This window comes from Erinaceus europaeus, chromosome 6 (genome assembly GCF_950295315.1).
Source record: "Erinaceus europaeus chromosome 6, mEriEur2.1, whole genome shotgun sequence".
Classification (NCBI taxonomy): Eukaryota; Metazoa; Chordata; class Mammalia; order Eulipotyphla; family Erinaceidae; genus Erinaceus; species Erinaceus europaeus.
Window position 1 is genome coordinate 2407970 of NC_080167.1, and position 27140 is coordinate 2435109.

The 27140-nt window shown below is 55.7% G+C and overlaps 1 protein-coding gene across 2 annotated transcripts in view; it reads left to right on the plus strand.

The window, feature by feature from the left end:
* The first annotated feature begins 2849 nt into the window (after positions 1-2849).
* Positions 2850-27140, plus strand: part of THOC5 (THO complex subunit 5) — a 30161-nt gene continuing 5870 nt past the window's right edge. The window contains exons 1-17 of one of the 2 annotated variants that reach the window (XM_060192859.1): positions 2850-2907; positions 3516-3647; positions 6716-6883; positions 7292-7405; positions 7522-7619; positions 8797-8943; positions 11599-11713; positions 13687-13819; positions 15264-15341; positions 15960-16000; positions 16152-16251; positions 18225-18333; positions 22045-22146; positions 22740-22836; positions 23195-23309; positions 24576-24679; positions 24784-24871. In XM_060192859.1, the coding sequence (XP_060048842.1) occupies positions 3552-3647; positions 6716-6883; positions 7292-7405; positions 7522-7619; positions 8797-8943; positions 11599-11713; positions 13687-13819; positions 15264-15341; positions 15960-16000; positions 16152-16251; positions 18225-18333; positions 22045-22146; positions 22740-22836; positions 23195-23309; positions 24576-24679; positions 24784-24871 (1705 nt within the window). In that variant the 5' untranslated portion in view covers positions 2850-2907; positions 3516-3551. The remainder of the gene's footprint in view (positions 2908-3515; positions 3648-6715; positions 6884-7291; positions 7406-7521; positions 7620-8796; positions 8944-11598; positions 11714-13686; positions 13820-15263; positions 15342-15959; positions 16001-16151; positions 16252-18224; positions 18334-22044; positions 22147-22739; positions 22837-23194; positions 23310-24575; positions 24680-24783; positions 24872-27140) is intronic. The other variant, XM_060192860.1, reaches the window with a different exon arrangement.

Below are 27140 nucleotides of genomic sequence, written 5' to 3' on the forward strand. Positions count from 1 at the left end.
AGGCTCCCACCCAGCTCACCTGCCTTGAGGGCGCTGTGCCCGACAGACCCAGAGGCCAGGACATTAGTGTTCTTGCTCTTGAAGACCTGCATCTCTGCGCAGTCAAAGCTGCTAACAGCCGCACTGGGCACGTCAGGTCAAAGTGGCGGAACGGACGATGCTACCATGGCAACAACTACCACCAAGTGGGGTGAACGCCTCCCTGACTCCTGTCCTCACTGGTGTGAGATGTTACATTGAGCACTGAGGGTAAGAATCCAGGTGGCAGAACTAGGGAGATAACAATGTTTATGCAAAAAGAGCCTCAAGCCTGAGGCTCCGAAGCCCTAGGTTCAATTATCTGCACTGCCCTAAATCAGAGCTGACCAGCACTATGGTACATAAAGAACCCAGGAGACAAACTATCCAGGTGAGGACAGCTGGGTAAGAGTGTCAGAGCAGAGGACTTGCTGCCTAAGGGCCTGGGCTCTGTCTGGCACTCCAACACCTAAACGGTGCCCTGGTGAATGCCACCTTGTGAGATAAGGTAAGGGGTGGAGAGAGCGCACGTAGTGGGGTGCCTTCTCTAGCGTGGCTCAGGTCCAAGCTGCCGCACGTGGGGGCCTCTCTGGGCCTGTTTTTGTTTCTTCCTTCATCCACCTGAGAGTGATCCAGGGCAGTGAACGCGGTGATGCCCTGGTCTCACAAACTGTGTTCTGTGCGGCAGAGGAAATGGCCCCGAGGGTGAAGCACAAGTGGAGCGCGCCTGAGCTGCTCGAGTTGATACTCAGTGCTACAGACACAGGGCCGGAGTGGTGGGTGGCACAGGGACCTGGCCTCTAGCCCTTGCTCTCACCTACATCAGGGACACCTCACAAGTGGTGAAGCAGGTCTACAGGTGTCTAACTCCTGCTTGATCTTCCCCATCTCTTTCACTTTCTCTCCATCCTACTGAATAATAATAAAAGGTGGTACAGTGGATAAAGCATTGGATTCTCAACCTGAGTTCAGTCCCCAGGAGCACCTGTACCAGAGAGATACCTGGTTCTTTTTCTCTCATGAATAAATAAATGAAAAAAAAAAACCAGCTCGGAGCTGCGGCACTGAGCCCCAGCAATAACCAGAATTGGAGTGTTCCTCTGTCTCTCGATGTGCATGTCTTGGGAAATAACAAAAACTAGCTCTTGGGGGGTGGAGAAAAAAGTAGCTCTTCGCTACAATTAGCCTCTTAGCTTTGGCTATTTGTTGTGCCAGGGATAGAACTTGGGGCCTGGGAGTCGGGCGGTGGCGCAGCGGGTTAAGCGCAGGTGGCACAAAGCACAAGGACCGGCGTAAAGATCCCGGTTCGAGCCCCCGGCTCCCCACCTGAAGGGGAGTCGCTTCCCAGGCGGTGAAGCAGGTCTGCAGGTGTCTGTCTTTCTCTCCCCCCTGTCTTCCCCTCATGTCTCCAGTTCTCTCTGTCCTATCTAACAACGAGACCAATATCTACAATAAAAAAGGGACAACAAAAGGGAAAATAAATTTTTAAGACGATTAATTTTACACAGAGCACATAAAACTGTTCAAAGATTTTGAACTCAGGGTTCAAGACTTCATGAACAATGGTCTGCATTTGGGCCAGTTTCTGTCTTTGAGTATAACTTGAAGTGTTTATAAAAAGAAGAGATGTGAGTCAGCCGGTGGCGCAGCAGGTTAAGCACACATAGAGCAAAGCACAAGGACAGGGGTAAGGATCCCGGTTCGAGCCCCCGGCTCCCCACCTGCAGGGGAGTCGCTTCCCAGGCGGTGAAGCAGGTCTGCAGGTGTCTGTCTTTCTCTCCCCCTCTCTGTCTTCCCCTCCTCTCTCCATTTCTCTGTCTTCCCCTCCTCTCTCCATTTCTCTGTCTTCTCCTCCTCTGTCCACTTCTCTCCGTCCTGTCCAGCAACCATGACAGCAATAACTACAAGAATAAAAGGGAATAAATATTTTTTTAAAAAAGAAAGAACTTGGGACCTGCCCTCCGTTGTGCCAAGCCCTGCGCTCCATCCCTGACCAGACCCAGGGCCTATCTCTGCCAAGCTGCTATTCACACTGACAGGAGGACAGGGCAGGAGGACCGGGGCAGGGGCAGGAGGACAGGGGCAGGGGCAGGAGGACAGGGGCAGGAGGGCAGGGGCAGAGGGGCAGGAGGACAGGGCAGGAGGACCGGGGCAGGGGCAGGAGGACAGGGGCAGGAGGGCAGGGGCAGAGAGGCAGGAGGACAGGGGCAGAGGGGCAGGAGGACAGGGGCAGGAGGGCAGGACAGGGGCAGGAAGACGGGCAGGGGGCAGGAGGGCAGGGGCAGAGAGGCAGGAGGACAGGGGCAGAGGGGCAGGAGGACAGGGGCAGGAGGGCAGGGGCAGAGGGGCAGGAGGACGGGTAGGGGGGCAGGAGGACGGGTAGGGGGGCAGGGGCAGAGAGGCAGAGGGGCAGGAGGACAGGGGCAGGGGCCAGAGAGCACGGCGCTTCCTTCCGCGAAGACGGGGTCGGGCTGGAGCCCCAGCGCCGCGCGGCGAAGCAGAGCCCGGTGCGAGCGAGCCGCTCCTCGGCCGCGTTCCCCAACGATCGGCCCGCGAGCCCGCATCCCCGCACACGAGGCGGCGGCCTCCCGACACCAGGATCCAAAGCTGCCCCGCACCCGCCGCGGACGTGCCGGGGTCGGGCGTCGGAGACTCGGCCCGCGGGTTGGGGGCTCAGCGCGCCAGGTCTCGGCCCCTAAGGCCGCCTCGGCGTCTCACTTCCGGTCCCGACGTGCGTTTCCGGGTCGCGTCACTTCCGGCCAGCCGATCGTCACTTCCGCTCCTGCGTAGTTCGCGGCCCGCCGGCCCGCCGCCGTCGGGAGCTGCTCGTTGCCGGTGGCGCGAGGTGAGGAGGCGACGGTGCTGCCCCGGCCGGGTCGCCGGGCTGAGGTGCGGTTTGCGGGGCGCGGCCGCCTCGGACTGTGGTTGCGGGATCGGGGCCCGGGAGGGGAGGAGCAGGTGGCGCCCGGCGCGGCAGCCCCGAGGGACCCTCCCCTTCTCCCCCCCCCCCCCCGCAGGACCCGTCCCGCCGGGAGCCCCCTCCCCAGCCGCCCTGCCCGCCCCCGCCCCCGCCCCCGGACCCCGGACCCTGTCTGAAACGTGACTTCATTTCCGGCTCACTGACGGGGGTGGAGGGACTCGAACCTGCGCTGGCAAGACGGGGAGCCGCGAGCTGCTGCTTGAGCCCGGGGGACGAGGGGACGACGGTCTGCAGAGGGCTGTCCTGCCCGAGGCTCCGGCCCCAGGTTCCATCCCCGGCACCGGCACCGGCACCGGCACCGGCAGCGCGAGTGACTGAAGGGCCGGGGAGGGCGGGGGCCAGAGTCCCAGGTTCGGTTCCCGGCCCGCCGCGAGGCGGCGCTGAGCAGAGCTGCGGCCGTAAACGAATAAGTAAACGAATAAATAAAAACGAAGAAATGCGAGCCGCTACGGGGGTGGCGGCTGAGACGAGGATTCCCTGCAGGGACACCTCAGAGCGGCCTCTCCGGAGCAGGCAGGTCCCGCCGCCTGCCCCCCGACCTGCCCCGGCAGCCATGTCGTCCGAGTCGAGCAAGAAGCGGAAGCCCAAGGTGATCCGGAGTGACGGAGCCCCGTCGGAAGGGAAGCGGAGCCGATCCGACGCCGAGCAGGTGAGCAGGTGAGGCGGCCGGGGCGCCAGGGGCGCCGGGAGCGAGCGGCCGGGCAGCAGGACACCGGGGCTACGGCACCCGAGGGGCTCCGGACGGCACCCGAGGGGACAGACGGCACCCAAGGGGGGACAGACGGCACCCGAGGGGGGACAGACGGCACCCGAGGGGCTCCAGACGGCACCCGAGGGGGGACAGACGGCACCCGAGGGGGGACAGACGGGACCTGAGGGGGGACAGACGGGACCCGAGGGGCTCCAGACGGCACCCGAGGGGACAGACGGCACCCGAGGGGACAGACGGCACCCGAGGGGCTCCAGACGGGACCTGAGGGGGGACAGACGGGACCCGAGGGGACAGACGGCACCCGAGGGGCTCCAGACGGGACCTGAGGGGGGACAGACGGGACCCGAGGGGACAGACGGCACCCGAGGGGGGACAGACGGCACCCGAGGGGACAGACGGCACCCGAGGGGACAGACGGCACCCGAGGGGCTCCAGACGGCACCCGAGGGGGGACAGACGGGACCTGAGGGGGGACAGACGGGACCCGAGGGGACAGACGGCACCCGAGGGGCTCCAGACGGGACCTGAGGGGGGACAGACGGCACCCGAGGGGGGACAGACGGCACCCGAGGGGACAGACGGCACCCGAGGGGACAGACGGCACCCGAGGGGCTCCAGACGGCACCCGAGGGGCTCCAGATGGGACCTGAGGGGGGACAGACGGGACCCGAGGGGACAGACGGCACCCGACGGGACAGACGGGACCCGAGGGGGGACAGACGGCACCCGAGGGGGGACAGACGGCACCCGACGGGACAGACGGGACCCGAGGGGGGACAGACGGCACCCGAGGGGGGACAGACGGCACCCGAGGGGACAGACGGGACCCGAGGGGGGACAGACGGCACCCGAGGGGCTCCAGACGGCACCCGAGGGGGGACAGACGGGACCTGAGGGGGGACAGACGGGACCCGAGGGGCTCCAGACGGGACCCGAGGGGACAGACGGCACCCGAGGGGCTCCAGACGGCACCCGAGGGGGGACAGACGGCACCCGAGGGGACAGACGGACCCGAGGGGCTCCAGACGGCACCCGAGGGGGGACAGACGGGACCCGAGGGGACAGACGGCACCCGAGGGGGGACAGACGGCACCCGAGGGGGTACAGACGGCACCCGAGGGGGGACAGACGGCACCCGAGGGGGGACAGACGGCACCCGAGGGGGGGACAGACGGCACCCGAGGGGGGACAGACGGCACCCGAGGGGACAGACGGCACCCGAGGGGCTCCAGACGGCACCCGAGGGGGGACAGACGGGACCTGAGGGGGGACAGACGGGACCCGAGGGGCTCCAGACGGCACCCGAGGGGACAGACGGCACCCGAGGGGACAGACGGCACCCGAGGGGCTCCAGACGGCACCCGAGGGGCTCCAGACGGGACCTGAGGGGGGACAGACGGGACCCGAGGGGACAGACGGCACCCGAGGGGCTCCAGACGGGACCCGAGGGGCTCCAGACGGCACCCGAGGGGCTACAGACGGGACCCGAGGGGGGACAGACGGGACCCGAGGGGACAGACGGCACCCGAGGGGACAGACGGCACCCGAGGGGACAGACGGCACCCGAGGGGCTCCAGATGGGACCTGAGGGGCTCCAGACGGGACCCGAGGGGCTACAGACGGCACCCGAGGGGCTACAGACGGCACCCGAGGGGGGACAGACGGGACCCGAGGGGACAGACGGCACCCGAGGGGGGACAGACGGCACCCGAGGGGCTCCAGACGGCACCCGAGGGGCTCCAGACGGCACCCGAGGGGCTCCAGACAGCACCCGAGGGGCTACTGTCGGCACCCGAGGGGCTCCAGACGGCACCCGAGGGGGGACAGACGGAACCCGAGGGGGGACAGACGGCACCCGAGGGGGGACAGACGGCACCCGAGGGGCTCCAGATGGGACCCGACGGGCTACAGACATCACCCGAGGGGCTACTGACGGCACCCGAGGGGCCGCAGCACTTGGGTCTGCTCTAGTTCAGCATCCCCGGTGCCACCAGGCCTGGGTCCACGCCAGCGCCTACAGAGAAGGCTGCTGCGAGAGGACACTCCCTCCTGGCTGGGGCCGGTGCCTCGTGCTCACCTGCTCTGAGAGACCAGGTGTCGGGCTCTCTCCTGGCTGCTTCTCTGTCCTGAAGCCTGTCTTTCAATATTCACTTGTCGGATACAAACAGAAAAGGCAGTAGGCGAGGGGTGATGGGGAGAGACACAGCTGCAGACTTGTTGACCACTCACAAAGCTTTCCCCACTGCAGGTGGGGACCGGGAGCTTGAACCCAGGTCTTCTCACGTCGTAACATTTGTAAATTACCAAGTGCACCTCCACCCGCCTCATGGTTTTTCACGTTTTAAAGTGTGTGTGTTCATGAGAGAGGAGCCAGGACAAGGACATTGCTCTGGCCATGTGGTGCCTGGATTGAGCTTGGGACCAAGTCATAAAGGTGACAGAGCAGTATTTTGGGGCTTCCCTTTTACTCATTAGAAAAATGCTTTCCTGAGATTCAGGAAATCGAGGTTCATGAAGACCCTTATCCTCTTGGAATATTTCTTCTGTGTTTTTTATTTATTTTGAATAGAGACAGATTGAGAAAGAGGGAGAGACAGAAGGACAGACTTCTGCAGCACCGCTTCACCTCCTGTGATGCATTCCTCCTCCAGCAGGGGGCCCGGGGCTTGAACCAGGCTCCTCAACTACTGTGATGTGTGTGCTTAGCCAGATATGCCACCTCTGGTCTCCCTGCTCATCTCTCTCTGTTTCCCTGATTATCTCTTCCAGAGATGTATTTTGCTTACTCCTAAGGTTGAGAGGTGAATTACAGTATTTTATTCTTTGCTAAAGCTTGACCATCTGAATAGCCATCAGTAAGAATTTGATTTCGTGAATGCTGGTTCATCTCTGTAATGAGCTGTCAGGCTCCCTTCCCACCCCTTTTAAGATCTAGTCTTCTGGGGTCTGGGCAGTGACACACCTAGTTGATTGCACACAACACCGTGCACGAGGACCAGGGTTAGAACTCTGACTCTTGGCCTCCACAGGAAGGCAAGTACTACAGCGAGGAGGCCGAGGTGGACCTGCGGGACCCCGGCCGAGACTATGAGCTGTACAAGTACACGTGCCAGGAGCTGCAGAGACTCATGGCGGAGATCCAGGACCTGAAGAGCAGGGGAGGCAAGGACGCGGTAAGGAGCCGGCCACCGGGGCGAGGTCATTTGCCCAGGGAAGCCAGGATGAAATCATCGTAGCGCCTGCAACTTGGGGGCTGCGAGGCGGTGACTCCGCTGTCTCCATTTAAGCTGTGTAATGCCACTTCTGGAGGTGAGGCTGGATGGCAGGAGGTCGCAAGTGTTAGGAGCCCTGTGTGCAGGAGGGCTGGGCACATGCCGGTCGTGTGTGCCCGCCTGGCCTTCAGTTCCTGTTTCTGCTGCCCAAACACAGATTCTTCCTCCTTGCCTGGGAGCCCTAAGCACTAGCTTTGCACAGTTATTCTTTGATTTGACTTTGGGTGAGGGCCGCTCAACAGTGACAGACTGAAGAAATCTGACCCAGCGCCTGTGCTAGAGGTCTTTACCAGTCTGCTCTGTCTGCAGGCAGTTGAAATCGAAGATCGGAGGATCCAGAGCTGTGTGCATTTCATGACTCTGAAGAAACTTAATCGATTGGCCCACATCAGGTTGAAGAAGGGAAGAGACCAGACCCACGAGGTAGCACTTGAGAGGCTCAGCCTCCTCCTCCCTCCTCCTCAGCCTCCTCTCGGCCGTTGCTCTGCTCCCTCCAGCCTGCTCAGCTCCAGTCATCATTGACCTTGTCCTCCTGTCAGGCCAAGCAGAAGGTTGATGCCTACCACCTGCAGCTGCAGAACCTGCTCTACGAAGTCATGCACCTGCAGAAGGAGATCACCAAGTGCCTGGAGTTCAAGTGAGTCTGCAGGCAGGGCTTTGGCTGGTGGCTCCTCACACAGCTCTGTGTTAGTCTCGCTCCTGAAAGAGAGATTTCTTTTTGTGTTATTTATTGGCTAGAGACAGAGAAAAAGCAAGCAAGAGGGAAGGAGGAGCTAGGGATATGGCAAGAGAGGCGCCTTCAGCACTGTTCACTGTTCACAAAGCTTTCCCCCTGCTGGTGGGGACTCGAGTTGAAACCTGCCAGGTGCTTGCATATAGTAAGAGGTGTGCTCAGTTCCTCAACTCTAAGGAACCAGTCTGACTTCAGGTGTGCTGCCCCTGGGCCCCTGCAGAAAGACTTTCGGGCCTGAGCCTCCAGAGGCCCAAGTTCAGTCTTTCTGCACATCAGCATAAGCCAGAACTGATCAGCACTCTTGTAATAATGAAGTAAATAGGTAAAATAATAATACAAGTATTGAAATGAGCAAAAAGAAGTCAGTTGAAGGGCAGGGAGATAGCAAGAAAAGAAGAAAAAGACCAGATGAGCTCGGAGACTGTAGGGTCTAGGAGGAGGTGACCAGGTCACTGTGAGTGGGAGAATCAGACCTGCACTTGGAGTTTTGACCTGTTTACCTGGTCAGGAATGGTTGTTGTTCGGCAGGGACCTTGTATGATTATTTTATCTTTGGAACTCTCACTTCTTCCTGCTTAGCTGTCTCTGAAAAACTAGTTTATTAGTGTCTCTACTTATTTATTTATTTTCTTTTTTGTTGCCCTTGTTTTTTATTGTTGTTATTGATATCGTCGTTGTTAGGACAGAGAAATGGAGAGAAGAGGGGAAGACGGGGAGAAAAAGACAGACACCTGCAGACCTGCTTCACCACCTGTGAAGCGACTTCCTTCACGTTGCTGAAGGAAGGTGGGGAGCCGAGCCGGGGGCTCGAACCGGGATCCTTACACTGGTCCTTGTGCTTCGCGTCTGTAACTGGCAGGCCTGGCTTCCCGCTCCTTAGCTAATTCGGGGATGAAGACTAGACCTTGTTCATGTCCTCATCTATTTTCACACTGCAACGCCTGCTGAGCAGAGTGGGCTCCAGGATCCCGGATGGCTGCAGAGCAGGGCCCGGTGGGCGTGCACTTAGTCATTCTGTGGGTCTGCTCTCACCAGTCCGGCTGCCTGAGAAGGGAGCCGGACACCTAGTGTCTGCCTACAGGTCGAAACATGAAGAGATTGACCTGGTCAGCTTGGAGGAGTTTTATAAGGAGGCGCCTCCAGATATCAGCAAGGCTGAAGTCACCATGGGAGACCCTCACCAGCAAACGCTGGCGCGCCTGGACTGGGAGCTGGAGCAGCGGAAACGGTAGGCTTCTCCCCTGGCCCTGCTAACCTGTGCAGACCTGGGCCGGGCCCTGGGAGCCGGGGCTTCGTCCTGACTTTTGAGCTGATAGCGGAGCGCTGTGGGACACACACTAGCCTGGGAGACCGCATTCCACTTTAATCCACTGATACTTCCTAGTTCAGATCTCCCAACCAAGCCATCCAAGGCTGTGGACAGAAAGGTAACTTCCTTTACAGTGGATTTTTTTTTTTTTTTTTTTTTTTTTTTTGCCTCTAGGATATCACTGGGGCTCAGTGCTGGCACTACAAATCCAATGCTCCTGGAAGCCATTTTTTCCCCCTTTTTGTTGCCTTTGTTGTTTATCGTTGTTGTAGTTATTGTTGTAGTTACTGCTATCGTCGTTGGATAGGACAGAGAGAAATGGTGTGAGGAGGGGAAGACTGAGGGGGAGAGAAAGACAGACACCTGCAGACCTGCTTCACCGCTTGTGAAGCAACCCTTCTGCAGGTTGGGAGCTGGGGCCTTGAACCGGGATCCTTGAGCAGGTCCTGGGCTTTGCGCCACATGCGCTTAACCCGCTGCTTTACCACTCAGCTCCCTCAAATGGATTTTTTAAAAATATATTTATTTATTTATTTTCCCTTTTGTTGCCCTTGTTGTTTTATTGTTGTAGTTATTTTTAAAAATATTTATTCCCTTTTGTTGCCCTTGTCATTTTTTGTTGTTGTTGTTGTTGCTGTCATTCATGTTGTCGTTGTTGGATAGGACAGAGAGAAATGGAGAGAGGAGGGGAAGACAGAGAGGGGGAGAGAAAGACAGACACCTGCAGACCTGCTTCACCGCCTGTGAAGCGACTCCCCTGCAGGTGGGGAGCCAGGGGCTCGAACCGGGATCCTTACGCCGGTCCTTGCGCTTTGCGCCACGTGCGCTTAACCCACTGTGCTACTTGCGGACTCCCTGAAGTTATTTTTATTGATGTTGTCATTGTTGGATAGGACAGAAGAAAATGGAGGAGGAGGAGAGAAAGATAGACACCTACAGACCTGTTTCACCACCTGTGAAGTGACTTCCCTGCAGGTGGGAAGTCGGGGGCTTGAACCGGGATCTGTACACCGGTCCTCGCGCTTTGCGCCACGTGCACTTAATCCACTGCGCTACCGCCTGACTCCCCCTAAAATGGATTTTTAAACAGAACACTGCTCTGCTGTAGTTTATGGTGGTGCAGGGGATTGAGCCTGGGACTTCAGAGCCTCGGGCAGGAGTGTGTTTGTATAACCACTGTGATGTCTACCGTTATTTACTCACGAGAGAGGACAAGAAGCAGGGCATCACTGTGGCGTTTGCAATAACTGGAGGAGACTCAGACCTCATGCCTGACAGTCCGGGGCTTTCTCCACTGCAGCTCCTAGCAGCAGCCTTTAGAGTTTTGATGCCTATGGCCTGAAGGCCACCGTAGCCTCTTTTTTCTAACACTCCCCCTCCCCATATCATGTAAAGCCCCACAAATATCTGGAAAGGCTGTGTGACTTTCTGTGCAGAGGCTGGCTCCAGGCCCATAGCCCTCTTCTCCTGAGTGGATTTTCTAGCTTGCTTCCATTTTATGCCTTCACAAAGAGTGTTTCTTAGCAAATCTTTACATATTAAGCTTTCCTGTACTGATTCGCTGCCTTTATAAATATGTTACTTAATGTTCATGCACTGGGAGGTCAATATTTTTGTATATACACATACTTTTTTTTTTCCCTGCTGGGACTATTCCACTGCTCCTGGGGTCCTTTTTCCCCTCCCTTTCAGTCGCAGGCAGAAGCAGAGAGGAAAGAGACAGGAGGAGAGGGGCTGCGATGCTGGTGCACATCTATGGTTGTCTTGGAAGAGAGCACTTTAAATATGTGTATATATATTATTAGAAACAGAAAAATTGAGAGGGTGTCGGGGTGGGGAGAGAGAGAGACACCTGCATCCCTGCCTCACCACTTGTGAAGCTTCCCCCCTGCAGGTGGGGACCAGGGGCTTGAACCCAGGTCCTTGCGCACTGTAGTGTGTTCACGTAGCTAGGTGCACCGCTCGCTGCCTGGCCCCCTTGCTCGGTTCCCACTGGACTTCGTGTTTGCACAGGCATTGTCGTTAGTGTCGTCATCACCACCTGGAGGGGGAGCCACCGCGCACTGTGGCCCTGCTCAGGCGGCCTTCTCGGGTCTTACTCAAGCTTGTTACTGTTGGCGCCCCTCCCCTGTTGTCACTTCCATTACTGTAGCTGTTACTCATGAACTTACTCGCTCTCGTTACCAAAGATTCATGTCTATAGTGTACAATTTAACCTTGTCCTTTTTAAAAATAAAGTGTTTGGCGGGCTGGTGAGGAGATAGTTTTCCCTGTAAAATGTCAGGGACCCAGGCTCAAGTCCCTGGGCCAAGATCAAAGCCTTCGTTGCTTAGCTTGGGCAGTTTCCCTTCCTCTCAGAGCAGTTCTTCAGGGACAAGGAAAGAGTCCTCCCCTGCAGCCTTTTCATGGGGGTGAAATGTGAGAGCACTTGTCGGTGCTTCTCCAGAGTGCCTGGACAGAGACCTGAACAGGCGTTCGCAGTGGATCGTAACTCCTGTTGATCGGTGGCCTCATGGCCAGCAGCCAGTGAGGGCCCCTGGGGTGCTCGTGGCAGTCACCCTCCCTCCCCCACAGGCTGGCAGAGAAGTACCGAGACAGCCTCTCCAACAAGGAGCAGATCCTGAAGGAGATTGAGGTGAAGAAGGAGTACCTGAGCAGCCTGCAGCCCCGCCTCAACAGCATCATGCAGGTGACGCCCCGGCCTGGCCCGCGCCCGCCTCTTCCTCTGTACCACCTAGGCAGTGCCAGGGCATCGTGTGAGGATGTGATAGTCATGGCTGGGTGGGATCAAGGTGGTGGCCACATGGTCCCTTAGTACCGGGGATTGAACCGGGGCCTCAGAGCCAGGGAGTCCAGTGTCCTATCTACTCTGCGACCTCTTGGCCTCCCTGGGCTCTGTTTTTAATACTGAACGTTTACTTAGGCGCAGTTCCTGCCACCACCACAAGTCAGAGCTGAGCAGGGCTTCGGCTTAGGGAAAAAAATAGTGATGTTTACTTGACATTGATGGAAATTCTGTGTGTGTGTGTGGTTAGGGAATGGGGTGTGTGTGTATTGGTGTATTGTTAGGGAATGGCCCCGGGTCTAGTACATGTGTGGTACCACTGAGCCCCTCACCTGAATAATATTTTTGTGTTTGTTTAAAAATGTCTATTTTAGTGTGCCGGGGAGGCAGCATAATGGTTACTCAAAAAAACTGCCCTGCCTGAAGTTCTGAGGTCCCAGGTTCAGTCCCCTGCACCACTAGCCAGAGCTGAGCAGGGCTCTTAGTCTTGTCCTTCATGTTTTCATGAGGTGGTGGGGATTGAACCCAGGGCCTTACACAGGGTAAGATGTGCACTTTACCTGATGGGCTATCTTGGTGCCAAAGTGGAATCTTTTCTTTTCCCCAAGATTTATTTCATTAAGAAAAAAATGCAACGTTCTGGCACATGAGGTGCTGGGTCAAAGTCAGTACCTCATACTTCTACGTCCAGAGCTCTACCACTGTGCTGCCTTCCATGCTGCAGTTACGTCTCTTTGTCCCATCCATCCACCCACCCATCCCTCCATCCGTGCACCCACCCATCCCTCCATCCGTGCACCCACCCATCCCTCCATCCATGCACCCACCTATCCCTAGATCCATGCACCCATCCACCCATCCCTCCATCCATCCACCCACCCATGCCTCCATCTATACACCCATCCCTCCATCCATCCACCCACCCAACCATCTGACTATCCGTCCATCTGTCCACCCACCCACCCATCCCTCCTAATATTTTTTTGCCACCAGGGTCATTGCTAGGACTCCATGCCTGCATGTCTCTGTCCCAGTAGCCTCCCCTTCCCCTTCTATAGCAAGAAGGAGAGAGAAGGGGGCATGCTGTCCCACCACTTACAAACATTTCTCCTGCAGGTACTGCCCTGTCGTAGCCAGGGACTCGGACCCAGGTCCTACCCCTTTACTAGGTGAACCACCTCTGAGCCCCCAGTGTCATTTTTTTAAAAAAGAATTTATTTATTCATGAGAAAGATACGAGGAGAGAAAGAACCAGACATCACTCTGGTACACGTGCTGCTGGGGGTTGAACTCCGGACTTCATGGTTGAGAGTCCAGTGCTTTACCACTGCACCACCTCCCTCCCAGACCACCCTAGGTCTTTTTTTTTTTTTTTTTTTGCCTGCAGTGTTATAGCTGGGGCTCAGTGCCCGCACTACGAATCCACTTGTGAAGCATATTTTTCCCATTTTGTTGCTCATTGTTATATAATTGTTGTCATAGTTATTGGATAGGACAGAGAGAAATAGAGAGAGGAGGGGAAGACAGAGGGGAGAGAAAGACAGACACCTGCAGACCTGCTTCACCGCCTGGGAAGCGACCCCCCCCATACAGTTGGGGAGCTCGAACCGGGATCCTTACACTGGTCCTTGCACTTTGCATCATGTGTGCTTAACCCACTGCACCACCGCCCGGCTCCCCTGGTGTCATTTTTAATTGTCTGTTTTCTGACTGCTTGTTGTAGGTATGGAGAAGTGAAATTGCTTTTTTTTTTATTGACCATTTATCCACTTGTTTGTTCTTTTAGATTACCACACATCATGTTTTAAGTGATAACAGCTTTTTTACTTTTTTTTACTTCCTGAAAAGGAAGTAAAAGTCTCCTTTTGTTGCCACAGGCCTCCCTCCCAGTGCAGGAGTACCTGTCCATGCCGTTCGACCAGGCTCACAAGCAGTACGAGACGGCCAGACATCTGCCACCTCCCCTCTATGTCCTCTTTGTCCAGGCCACTGCCTATGGCCAGGCCTGTGGTGAGTACGGGGGCGCAGAGAGGCTTTGGGGGAGCAGCAGGCTCGGCCGCTTGAGTTGTTGGAAAGCACTTCCGGCCGAGAAAAACGCCCTGACCACTGCCTTTCTGTGCACGGCCTGGCCCGGCCGCTTTGACCAGGGCCGCTTAGAATGGGTGGCGTTGAGTCTCCCCTGAGCCTTGCTCGAGCCCGGTGCCTAGGTAGCCCCTGGGCTCCCTGGGGCTTCCCATTAAGGAGCTTGGCAGGTCGGCGCTTTCCGCTCCGCCTCAGCGAGAGCACTTTGTGAGCGTGGGTTCACGCTGGTGTCCCAAGCTCTCAGCAGGCCCTGAAATGGGCGGCACATCCTGACGGTACGTGACCAAGTGGGCCGCTGAAGGCGGCCGGTGCCTCCCTGGAGCTCTGCCCTTGCCCTGTGCAGCTGCCACCTGGCGCTCCTTCCCCACCGCCTCCTCGCAGCAGACAGCTGTCAGGCACAGTACACGCCTCTTCCTGGCTACGGGCACTGACACCGAGCTGTCTCTTCTTGTGGCCTTCTGGCCCTCTCCCTCCCCTCTGTTTTCCCTCATGTTTCCATCATCGGCTCTTGGGAAATCCTCCCAGCCCCCTAAACAGGGTGAGTAGTTCTTTTTTCTCTTGTGTTTAGAACCTAGCTTGTTTCTGTTTCCGTTTCACTGTGAGATTCCAGAGAATAGCCTGGCATTTTAGAAAAATAAGAGTAAGGGGGCGGGGGTTAAGCGCACGTGGCACCAAGCGCAGGGACCGGCAGAAGGATCCCGGTTCGAGCCCCCGGCTCCCCACCTGCAGGGGGGTCACTTCACAGGCGGTGAAGCAGGTCTGCAGGTGTCTGTCTTTCTCTCCCCCTCTCTGTCTTCCCCTCCTCTCTCCATTTCTCTGTCCTATCCAACAACGACGACATCAATAACAACTACAACAATAAAACAACAAGGACAACAAAAGGAATAAATAAATAAATAAATATTGAAAGAAAGAAAGAAAAGAAAAAAATAAGAGTGTCCCAGGAGATAGTGCAGTGGACAGTGTTGGACTGGCAAGCTGCTGGCTCAGTTGCCTGTACCTTATGTGCCTAGGTGGCGCTCTGATTCTCCACCACCCTCCTTGATAAATAAGCACATCTTTAAAAAAAAAAAAAAAGAGTAACTGTTGTCTGTCAAGTGGGCACACTTGCCTCCTGCCCAAGGGAGGGCCTCTCAGCGCTGCTGTGGCGTCAGGCCCCAGGTGTGGGTTCCAGGCCCAGCCAGAGCGCTCACCTCCTCTCCAGTAACGCTAGTTCGGCAAGCTGCACTCTGGGAAAGACACGCTTCCCGCCTGGCTCCGAGAGTCTGCAGGCGAGCGCTTGCCCGTCCGTGCCCAGCCTGTGCGGAGCTGCTTGCTGAGCGGCTTGGCTTCTCCCCCGGCGGCTTTCCTAGCGGCTCTCTCTTACCCCCAGATAAGACTCTGTCGGTGGCGATTGAAGGCAGCGTGGATGAAGCCAAGGCTTTGTTCAAGCCCCCTGAGGACTCGCAAGGTAATGTGCTCCTTCCAGTAGCTTCCCAGCCACTTCCAGAGAGCGCTGGGGCCTTGACAGCTCCCCGCAGGCTCGGCAGCAAGGGGCTCGACTTCGGAGTCTTACTACTGGGCTCGCAGCCCCGCCGCTCACTAGCTCGCTGCCCGGGGAAGCTGGTCTGGGCTTCGTTTCCTCCTGTCAGAAGCGGGGGTCAGACCTGCCGCAGTCACTGTGGCGCAGACGTGCCCCCAGCTGCTCCTCAGAAGCACGGGCTGCTGTTGTGCTTATGTCGGGATAGTAAGAAACACTTTCGAAATGTGGGTGGCGGACCTGTGGATTCAATTGAGAGGCAGAGTACGTGCTTTGAATGTATGAGGGCCTGGGTTTAATTCCCAGTACCAAATTAAAAAATAAGTAAACCAGTCAACCAGAGGCTGCTGGGGGGAGTGGGTGGGATTATAAAGCCATGTGTTTTTTTACACTGCATCACTGCTTTCAACAATGATGAAGAAGCAAAAATTTAACTTACTCTGAAGAAACCTAGTCCTTTAAGCCCAGCATGCTCCCTTTCCGCCCCATGGGAGAGACCAGCTGGGATCCTGGGGCCTGTCCTCCAGCTGCCTTCTCTCTCTGGTGCAGATGACGAGAGCGATTCCGATGCAGAAGAGGAGCAGACCTCGGTGAGAGCCTGTCCCCTGGGGTCAGGGACATCCTCCCTAAGAACAGGAAAGAGCAACGTTGGAGGGAAGGCAGAGGAAGGAAGAAAGGGAGTGAGGAAGGGCTGGTTCCGGGCGGCAAGGGTCATCAGAGTGACTCCTTCCCTTTGCCCAGAAACGCCGGCGACCCACTCTGGGGGTGCAGTTGGATGACAAGCGCAAAGAGATGCTGAAGCGACACCCGTTGTCTGTCGTGCTGGCCCTCAGGTGCAAAGGTGAGGCTCCTCCTTCCAGGGGTCTGGCGGGGTCTCTCACAGGCGATCCTGGGTCACACCTCCCTGGTTTCTCTCAGTGTTCTACGCCGAGTGAGACCTGCTCATTTTGTTTTCTTCGTCGTTTCAAGAGCACTTCTCAGCTCTAGCTATTTGGCGCTGGGGGGCAGGCCCTCACATCTCAATGCCCGCGTGCAGTGCGCGCCCACTGCTGTGTCTCCTGGCCCAGTGAAGTTCTTTTACCTCAGCCATAGTCAGGATAGCACCAAAACTCAAGACCTACAGGACACTTGAGGACACCGTTCCTCTTTCTGAATTCTAATAATCAGCCACCTACAAGTGGCAGCTGTGCAGGAATGTTTCGGACAGAGAAGGGAGAGACAGACACCTGCCACACTCCCCTGCGGGTGGGGACCGGGGGTTTGATCCTGGGTTCTTGTGCCTGGTAATGTGTGCTATGAGTGCTCTACCATCTGACCCCAGGGATTTTTAAAAATAATTTTTGATTTCATGAGGCAGAGAACAGAGAAGGAGATAGACGCCAGGCCAGCACTCTGACCTATGCATTGCCAGGCATCAAACTCAGAAATCTGATGCGTCTTCCAGGAATATTTTATGCGTTAGGCGCTTTCCTAGAGGTCGGTGCTTCCCCTCCACACGCGGAGACTTAACCTCTGTACCCCAATTCTCTCCTGACAGCCAGGCCACCCCACCCCCATCACTAGGGCTTCACTGGACAGGCTGGAGTTTTCTTTTTTCTATTTCAATTTTATTTATTTATTATTGAATAGAGACAAATTGAGAGGGGAGGAGTAGATAGGGAGAGAGGCAGAGAGACAGGTGGAGCCCTGCTCCTCCACTCATAAAGCTTCCCCCCTGCAGGTGGGGACCGGGGGCTTGAATCTGGGTCCTTGCCTACTGTAGTGTGTGCACTTAACCAGGAGTGCCACTGCCTGGCCCCAGATTTTTCAGATAGAGACAGCATCACTGAAGCTTGCCCCGATACCATGGGAGCTGGAGTGTGAACCTGGCTTGAGCCATCTCGCCAGGCCCCTTTTATCAACATTTTATTTTGAAATGACTCGAGACTCCTAGGAGCGTTGCAGTGCCGTGAACTCAGCTTTTCCGTGTCCTTCACCCAACCTTCCCTGACATCGACGCCATTGTCTGCTCCACTGCTGCATAGTACCGAGTGGCATGTCGAAGTGCATTCCTCTGTAATTTCCGCTGAGACCTCATATTCCAGTTAGTCAGCGGGCCCTGCAGCCTCTTCAGGTAGTGACAGTGTAGTTTGACTCATACGGTGTTTTTTCTGTGCTGGCCTGAGGCCTTGAGCTCTGGAGAGGAACCCTTAGGTTCTTGTGATCGAGTCTTAGTGGGTGGCCGGCACCACGGTCTTACTGTAGGGAGGGTGACCTCCATTGTTCTGCTCGCAGATGCGTTTGTTAGAAGCAGAACCCCCAGCCAGGCCCCCAGCAGGGGAGGGAGGGAGACCCAGTACAGTGTTTATGGGCTGCACCATCTCCTGCCACTGAGAGAGAGAGAGAGAGTGTGTCTGTGTGTCTGTGTGTGTTTTTTCTCCAGAGTTATTTTTGTGGCTGCGCTATGAATCCACTGCTCCTGGAGGCCATTTTTTCTATTTTGTTGTCCTTGATGTTGTCGTTTTTTGGATAAGACAGAGAAATGGAGAGAGGAGGGGAAGACAGAGAGAGGGAGAGAAAGACAGACACCTGCAGACCTGCTTCACTGCCTATGAAGCGACTCCCCTGCAGGTGGGGAGTCAGGGGCTCCAGTTTGGATCCTTAATGCTGGTCCTTGAGCTTCGCGCCATGTGCACTTAGCCTGCTGCACTACCGCTCGGCCCCCGAGTTTGTGTTTTTATGTGGACGCTCAGAGGGCTTGTTGCCTTTCCTCTCCAGTGCTGTTGGCTCTGCGCCAATGCCCGACTCATGACAGCTCTCCCTTCCCTCCTGCAGATGACAGTGTGCTCCAGCTGACTTTTTATTACCTCATGAACCTCAACATTGTGACCGTGAAAGCCAAAGTGACTACCGCCATGGAGCTGATCACCCCCATCAGCGCAGGGTACAGTGGGCACGGAGGTGGGGCTGCGTCTCTGGCCTGGTGCTGGGCTGCTCTGTGTTCCTCCCTCCCTATGCTGGCGCCGAGGGCTTCATGACGGCGCTGACACACAGCCTGGATGGTCTGGCCTTTTCTTTTTTTGCCTCCAGGCTTATTGTTGGGGCACTTCAAATCCACTGCTCCTGGTGGCCAATTTTTCCATTTTGTTGTTGTTATTGTTGTCATTGCTGTTGTCGTTGTTATTGTTGCTGCTGGATGGGACAGAAGTCGAGAGGAGGGGCTGAGAAAGACAGACACCCAGACACCTGCAGACCTGCTTCAGCACTTGTGGAGCGACCCCTGTGCAGATGGGAGCTGGGGACTTGAACTGGGATCTTTATGGCGGTCCTCACACTTCCCGCCCTGTGCTCCACTGCCCAGCCCCAGTCTTGACTTTTTTCTTCTGAATGATTCTTTATTGTTGTTTTCTCCGGGCTATGTTGTTTTCGCCAGGCTGGCTTCACGGGCGGGTAACAGACGACCAGGGACTCATGGTTGAGCTGTAGACAGTATCTCTTTATTCATGCAGGACGCAGCACAATCTAAGCCGAGCTGAGCTAAACTAAAGGTACAGTACTCTAAAACTCACAATGCTGTCTTTATATATACTTGCCAAGTAAGGTGGAAACAGGATGTGACATAGAGAGGGTGGAGAGAAAAGTGACTGGTGAAAATCAGAGTGTGACAAAGAGGGGGCAGATTAGGCGAGAATCCTATCACTGAACCACAAATGCCCTGGAGGGAGGGTGGAACTTGTTAACAGTGGTTATGTAAATAGAATGAAGTGGTTATGTAAATAGAATAGTGTTAAGCAGGGGGGATTTAAACCAAATGAAACAGAAGGGGTCTCATGCATACCAACACTTTATTTTTTAGTATTTATTTATTCCTTTTTGTTGCCCTTGTTGTCTTGTTGTTGTATTTATTATTGTTGTTATTGATGTCGTCGTTGGATATGACAGAGAGAAATGGAGAGAGGAGGGGAAGACGGGGAGAGAAAGACAGACACCTGCAAACCTGTTTTACTGCTTGAAATGACTATGCTGCAGGTGGGGGGCCGGGGTCTCGAACTGGGATCCTTACGCTGGTCCTTGTACTTTGTGCCACTTGTGCTTAACCTGCTGTGCTACCACCTGACTCCCTAAATTTTTTTTTAAATATTTATTTATTCCCCTTTGTTGCCCTTGTTGTTTTATTGTTGTTATTGATGTCGTTGTTGGGTAGGACACAGAGAAATGGAGAGAGGAGGGGAAGACAGAGACCTGCAGACCTGCTTCACCACTTGTGCAGCGACTCCCCCGCAGGTGGGGAGCTGGGGGCTTGGCTAAAAATATTTTTATTTAATTATTGGAGAGAGACAGAGTGAAATTGGGTGGGGGAGATAGAAAGGGAGAGAGAGGGAGTCGGGTGGTAGTACAATGGGTTAAACACATGTGGCGCAAAGCGTAAGGACCAGGCATAAGGATCCCAGTTTGAGACCCCAGCTGGAGTCCCCGGCTCCCCACCTGCAGGGGAGTCGCTTTATAAGCAGTGAAGCAGATCTGCAGGTGTCTGTCTCTCTCTCCCCCTCTCTGTCTTCCCCCTCCTCTCTCCATTTCTCTTTGTCCTATCCAACAATGACATCAGTAACTACAACAATAAAACAAGGGCAACAAAAGGGAATAAATAAATATTTTAAAAATTAAAAAAAGGGAGAGAGAGACACCTGTAGCATCACTAGTGAAACTTTCCTCCCTGCAGATGGGGACCAGGAGCTTGAACCTGGGTCCTTGCGCGCTGTAATGTGTTTCCTTAACCAGGTGCGCCACCAGCTGGCCTTTCTAACCCATCACTGATACTTGGGAAGCACCCACTGACTTCGTTTACTTCACCCACTGGCTTTACCTGCTGCTGTCCTGTTAGCCCTGAGAGGAGAGACTGCAGTGTGTTGCCAGTGAGGAGGCAGGAGACCCCAGTGGCCAGAGTGTGAACGTGGAATCTGGTCTGGCAGGTGTTTTTGAGGACAGACTGAGGGCACCGTCTTCTTTCTCGTCCTCTCCCAAGGAGCTGGGGTTTCGCCTTGTGGCTCAGCTCAGTGCCGGTCTGCCCGGCTCAGCTCAGTGCCGGTCTGCCTGGCTCAGCTCAGTGCCGGTCTGCCCGGCTAGGTGCGTAAAACGTGGTGGTGAGTTCTGGAGGGTTTTGAGGAGGCAGGGCAGAGGCATAGATGACAGGCACACATGGCGCTTTGCCCTGACAGCCCCTAAGCCAGGCAGGAGGGCGAGGCTGGGGATAAGAGCTCAGTGGGCAGGGAACAGCTCCGGCCCGGTCGGGTGGGCTGCATTCCATGTCCCTCTCGTGTGGACACCCCAGCCTGGGCTTCAGAGCCCCTGCCCCCTTCGGGCAGCCCAGGAGGGGCACAGTGTTCAGAGAACTGTAAGTTTGACCCCCAACATAGTGTATACCAGAGTGAGACTCTGATTCTCTTTTGTTTCTCTGATTAATAATTCTTAGAAAAATAAATAAATAAGGCAGAAATCGCAGAAGATCTTCATTCCTGGGGCTCCAAAGCCCCAGGTTCAGTCTTTCACAGAGCCACGCATTGCGGATTATAAAGAGCAGGAGAAGTTGACTGTGTTCCCACCTGCTGCCGGCAGAGGGAGCCCTTCAACAGCAGGAGTCCCATCTGGCTTCTTGAGAGCTCCTGACCTCTGCTTGGGCTCCGGATCCCTGGTGCACCCCCAGGGCCCCATGAGGGCACTGCTGCAGTTGAACTGCTTCCGTGAGAATTCTGGGGCTGGGGAGACAACACAGCGGTTAAACAAAAAGGTTTTAGGAAGTCGGGCGGTAGCACAGCACGTTAAGCATAGGTGGCACAAAGTGCAAGGACTGGCATAAGGATCCCAGTTCAAGCCCCCGGCTCCCCACCTGCCGGAGAGTTGCTTCACAGGCGGTGAAGCAGGTCTGCAGGTGTCTGTCTTTCTCTTCCCCTCTTTGTCTTCCCCTCCTTTCTCCATTTCTCTCTGTCCTATCTAACGACGATATCAGTAACAATAACAATAAAAAATGAGCAACAAAAGCGAAAATAAATCAAATAAAAATAAAGGTTTTAGTACCTGAGGTGCCGATGTCCCAGGTCCAGTCCTCAGCACCAGGTCTGCACAGTGCCTGCTCTCTCCCGGCTGTCCTGCCTGCTCGTACCAGGGCTGCAGGCTGGCTTCGGGCACTGAGCTCCACCGCAGCTCCTGGCCGAGGCTCCTTGCAGCACAACAACGACATCGTTAATAACAACAATAAAGCAACAAGGGCAACAAAAGGGAATGAATAAATAGATAAATATTTAAAAAGAAAAAGGACTGATGGCGTGGTCCAGGAGGTGGCACAGTGGCTAAGCCACTGGACTCTCAAGCATGAGGTCCTGAGTTCAATCCCTGGTAGCACGTGTACCAGAGTGATGTCTGGTTCTTTCTCTCCTATCTTTCTCATTAATAAATAAAATATTTAAAAAAAAAAAAAAAAAAAAGGACCGACGGTACTTCCCACCTCATACGCTGTGAGGGTGGATGGCGTCGCGCCTGTGTCTGGCCACAGAAAGTGCCAGGTGCGCGGAGATGCAGGCACTGGTCGTTGGGAACGTGGCCCCACACCCACAGCACGGTTGCTGGCGGTCTCCTCACTGTAGTCTCCTCGCTCCTGTAGGGACTTGCTGTCTCCAGACTCTGTCCTGAGCTGCCTGTACCCGGGGGATCATGGGAAGAAAACTCCAAACGCAGCCAATCAGTACCAGTTCGATAAAGTCGGGTGAGTCCGCAGCTCTGTCTCCTCTCCTCGACTTCTGTCGCCGAGTCTTCTCTCGTTCCTCTAGGGTTAGGACCTGGCTCACACGCCACCCTGGGACCCTGTACGACCTCCTAGAGGCCCCGAGGGGGCAGGCCACTGCTTGGGAGGGGTGCTGTTGGGGGAATGCAGCCGTTTCCTGCTACCAGGCCAGGGGTAGTCACAAGGGCAGGAGGGCAGCAGGGCTGGGGCAGGGGCAGGTGCTGGGGAGATGGCGCAGCGGCACTGCCTGGGACTTGGACTGGAGAGGTCCCACCCTGGCACCACAAAAGAGGACTGGATTGCCGCTCTGGCAAGAAATGAAGTGTGTGTGTTTAGAAAAGCCATGGGGCTTTTTTACTATTTATTTTTTCCCTTTTGTTGCCCTTGTTATTTATTTATTTATTTTTGTAGTTATCATTGATGTCATTGTTGAATAGAACAGAGAGAAATGGAGAGAGGGGAAGACGGGGAGAGAAAGACAGACACCTGCAGACCTGCTTCACTGAGAGCATGCTGGGTCTACGGCAGAGATGACTTGTGACAGACGTCGCACTGTTCTTTGTTCTTTTTTGTAGCATCCTGACTTTCAGAGACTACGTCCTTGAACTAGGTCACCCGTATTTGTGGGTGCAGAAGCTGAGTGGCCTCCATTTCCCCAAAGAGCAGCCCCAGGTGTGTATGTTAGCTATTCTGTTTTCCTCGGGAGACCCAGAAGGCCGCTCACAGCCTCGGGGCCCCGGGCAAGCAGGGTGCCTCCTCCTGTGGCTGTGGCCCGTCCTTCCCTCCGAGCCGGAGGCAGAGCTCCCGGCGGCTTCGGTCCTTGCCCTCTCTGCAGCTGCTTGGCTCTGGGCGGAGCTCTGGGTGCCCACAGCTCCCGCTCTGCTGCCAAAAGATGCCAGAGGTGAGGCGCACCGGCATATGTAGGACGCCCGTGGTATGTGGCATACAGCTCACATAGCCGCCTCAGCCGGCACGCCGTGTCTGGAGGGAGGATGGACGGGTGCCGAGGGTCCCCTCCTGTCGCCCCCAGCACACTGTCATCGCCGATCACTCGCTCAGTGCCAGCCACATGGAGGCCACCATGAAACTGCTCAAGGCCAGGGTGCAGTCCCGCTTGGCCCTGCACAAGCAGTTTGCATCTCTGGGTAAGTTGTGAGCTCCCCTCGGAAGCGTCCTAGAGACCACAGCAGAGCCCTGCAGTGCGTAGCGTCCGTTCCGCAGTGAGTCAGCTGCCCCGGCTCTCCCCCCGAAGCCCACTGCACCAGCACCCTCCAGGAGGGGCTGTCCCTGCGCTTCTCAGAAGCTCCCAGAGTGCACAGGAGTCCCAGCCAGGTTGCTGACCTCACGGGGACATCTTTTTATCTGCTCTGTCGGTAAATATCCGTGACGGGGCCTAGAAGGGTCTTTGTCAGCAGGACTCATTAACCCAAGATACATGGTGTCGTCCTGCATAGCATTTCCCATGCTGGCACATTTGCTTATTAAGAGCCCGTGGGAAGTGACCCAGGACGCTTCTCCTGTAGAACAGCTGACGCAGGCAGGACACTTGAGCCCTCGCCTCCGGGCTGGGCAGACACAGCCACCGCAGTCACCGCTGGAGAAGGCGCTGCCCGTGCCCATGGCCGCGACCGCAGCTTTGCTGGCTTTAGACACAGAGGCCGGCTGTGGTGCATATGTCACCACACAGGCTGACTTCAAGCCCCCACCTGCAGGGGAAAAGCTTCACAAGTGGTGAGGCAGTGTTGAAGGTGTCTCTCTGTCTCACTCTTTTTTTAAAAAAGCATTTTATATATTTATTCCATTTTGTTGCCCTTATTTTATTGTTGTAGTCGATGTTGATAGGACAGAGAGAAATTGAGAGAGGAAGGGAAGACAGAGAGGGAGACAGAAAGATAGACACCTACAGACCTGCTTCACCGCCTGTGAAGCGACTCCCCTGCAGATGGGGAGCCGGGGGCTCGAACAGGGATCCTTACACCAGTCCTTGCACTTTGCGCCTCGTGCACTTAACCCGCTCTCCTACTGCCCGACTCCCTCTGTCTCACTCTTTAACCCCATCTCTCTGTTTCTCTCTGTCATATTAAAATAAATACAGCTGTAAAGAAAAAAAGGGCGGAGGATAGATAGCATAATGGTTATGTAAACAGACTCTCATGCCTGAGACTCCAACGACCCAGGTTCAATCCCCCGCACCAAAAGCCAGAACTGAACAGTGTAAAAAAAAAACCCGAATGCTTGACCTGGCACAAGCATCTCCCTCTGCGTGAACATCAGGCTGCCGGTGTGTCTGAATTCCTGGCACATGCTGGCCTGTGCGCCCCCCCCCCCCCACCACCCCCGCATGCTAGTCGCCCAGATGTGGCACCTGACCTCTGCCTGTGGCGCCGCCTCCCTGTCTCGCTTTTGTCCAGAGCATGGCATTGTGCCAGTCTCCAGTGACTGCCAGTACCTCTACCCTGCGAAGGTCGTCTCTCGCCTGGTGAAGTGGGTGACCATTGCCCCTGAAGACCACATGGTATGTGGAGGACACCCTGGGCACAGCGCAGAGGCCCGCCCCTCAGCCTGGCTCTGCCCCGAGGGCGGGACTAGCAGGTCTCTCCTCCTTCTGGTGACTCCCAGGAGCTGCATTTCACCAAAGACCTTGTGGAGGCCGGACTGGCTGGAGACCACAACCTCTACTACTTGGCGCTGGTGGAAAGGGGCACAGGTAACGGCTCGGCAGAGCACTGTGGCTTCTGGGGAGGGAGGGGGGAGCCAGCCAGAGGAAACTCCTCCTGGGTGCTGCAGAGGAAGCAGACGACCCCGGGTCTTTGGCAGAAAGCAGCGGCGCCAGCTGCTGGAGAGGCCTTGCCGTGCAGCAGTCCTCGTGCTGGGCCTCGTCTCATTCCCGGGGCCGTCTTAGGGGTGGAGTGTGGCCCCACTGCTCGCTCTGTGTAGAGACTGAGAAATTGAGAGGGAAGGGGCAGGTGGAAAGGGCCGACTGGAGCACCTTTGACCACACATGAAGCTTCCCCCTGCGGATGAGAGCCAGGGGCTTGACCCTCGGCCTTGTGCACTGTGGTGTGTGCCGCCACCCGGGCCCTGCATCCCCACTTCAGGACCGAGGAGACAGACTCACCGAGTCTGCTTAGTCCCCTTGCCCCTGGCCTTGTAGCCTGTCCCTCCTGCGCTCGCCTTGTGGGCACTGAGCAGCCTCAGAGGCCTGACGCTGCCCATGAGGCTGGAACCCCTGGGGTTCGGCGGCGTGCTCGTGGGCCAGGGCAGTTTCTGTGGTTCTCAGAGCAGTGCAAGACGCGGATAGAAAAGCGCTGTGGGGCCAGGAGCTTCTGTACCCTGGTCTCGCTCGCCCCTTCTCTCCTTTGTGCCTTTTAAAACATCCTGAGGGGTTAAGACATTGGACTTAAGCCATTAAGATTTAAGGGGGTCGGGCGGTAGCGCAGCGGGTTAAGCGCATGTGGCGCAAAGCGTAAGGACCAGAGTAAGGATCCTGGTTCGAGCCCCCGGCTCCCCACCTCCAGGGGAGCTGCTTCACAGGCGGTGAAGCAGGTCTGCAGATGTCTGTCTTTCTCTCCCCCTCTTTGTCTTCCCCTCCTCTCTCCATTTCTCTCTGTTCTATCCAACAACGATGACAGCAATAATAACCACAACAATAAAACCACACGGGCAACAAAAGGGAATAAATAAATAAATAGCTTAACAAAAAAACAAAACAAAACAAGTTAATAAGACATTGGACACTCTGGCGTGAGGTCCAAGTTCACAGTGAAGTCTGGTTCTTTCTCTCCTAGCTTTCTCATTAATGATAAATAATCTTAAAAAAAAAAAATCCTGAGGGTGGTTATGCAAAAAGACTTAATTTTTTTTTTTTTTTTGGTTGTCACTGGGCATCACTATTCTAAGCAGAGAGAGAGAGAGAGAGAACAGCACTGAAACCTCCTTCAGTGTGTGTGTGGAGGGCTGGCCTTCCAAGCGGGTCATGTCCTTGACAAAGCGGCACACTACGCAGTGAGCGATCTCGTTGGCCTGCAAAGACCTTCATGACTTCAGTCTCCAAGGTCTCAGGCCCAGTCCTCAAACAGCCAGAAGCCAGAACAAAGCAGTGATCTCTGTCTTTAAGAAGCAGTAAATAAGAAAATGTTCTGAGGAAATTAAACAGGATGTTGGAACTCCCCTCTCCAGTCCTTGGATCCTGTCCCTGCATCTCCTCAATAGAGTGGTTTCATTTCCATCATCCCCCCCAAAAAAAGCTTGAGGTACAGATAGGGCCTCCTGATCCTGCCTCATTCCCTAACCTATAATAGAAGGTTCTGGGACAAAGCACAGCTCGCTCACCCACTAAAATGTACACACCACCACGCGCGAGGACCGGGGTTCAAACCCCCGGTTTTCCACCTGGGGGGGGGGGGCGGCTTCCCAGGCAGTGGAGCAGTGCCACAGGTGTCTCTCCTGTTTCTCCCTTTCTCTCCCTTCCTATCCCTCACCCTCCATCTAAATTGTGTGTGTGGTTTATTTATTGGATAGAGACAAAAATTAAGAGGGAAGGGGAAGATAGAAAGGGAGAGATGCCCACAGCACTGCTTCACCACTTGTGAATCTTTCCCCCTGTAGGTGAGGGACTGGGGTCCTTGTGCATACTAACGTGCCGTCGGTCAGGAATGCTACCACCAGTCCCCCTGTTTTCTTTTCCCTTTCTTTCCTTCCTTCCTTCTCTCCGCTTTACTTACTTGCTAAGGAGAGAGAGTGCACGTGGGATAGTGCGTACTCGCACGCAAACGCCGACGTCCGTCACTCAGGCACGGGGCTGCCAGGGCTCAGGCTCAGGGCCTCATGCTGGACAGTCCAGTGCCTCATCTGCTGCGCCAGCTCCACAGCCCCACAAGCAGAATTCCGGAGTGGATCCTGTCGGACCCGTATTTGGGGCGCCCGCCCGTCTCTGTGCCGTGCCGTCGTTCAGTGAATCCTTCCACACCCGGGTG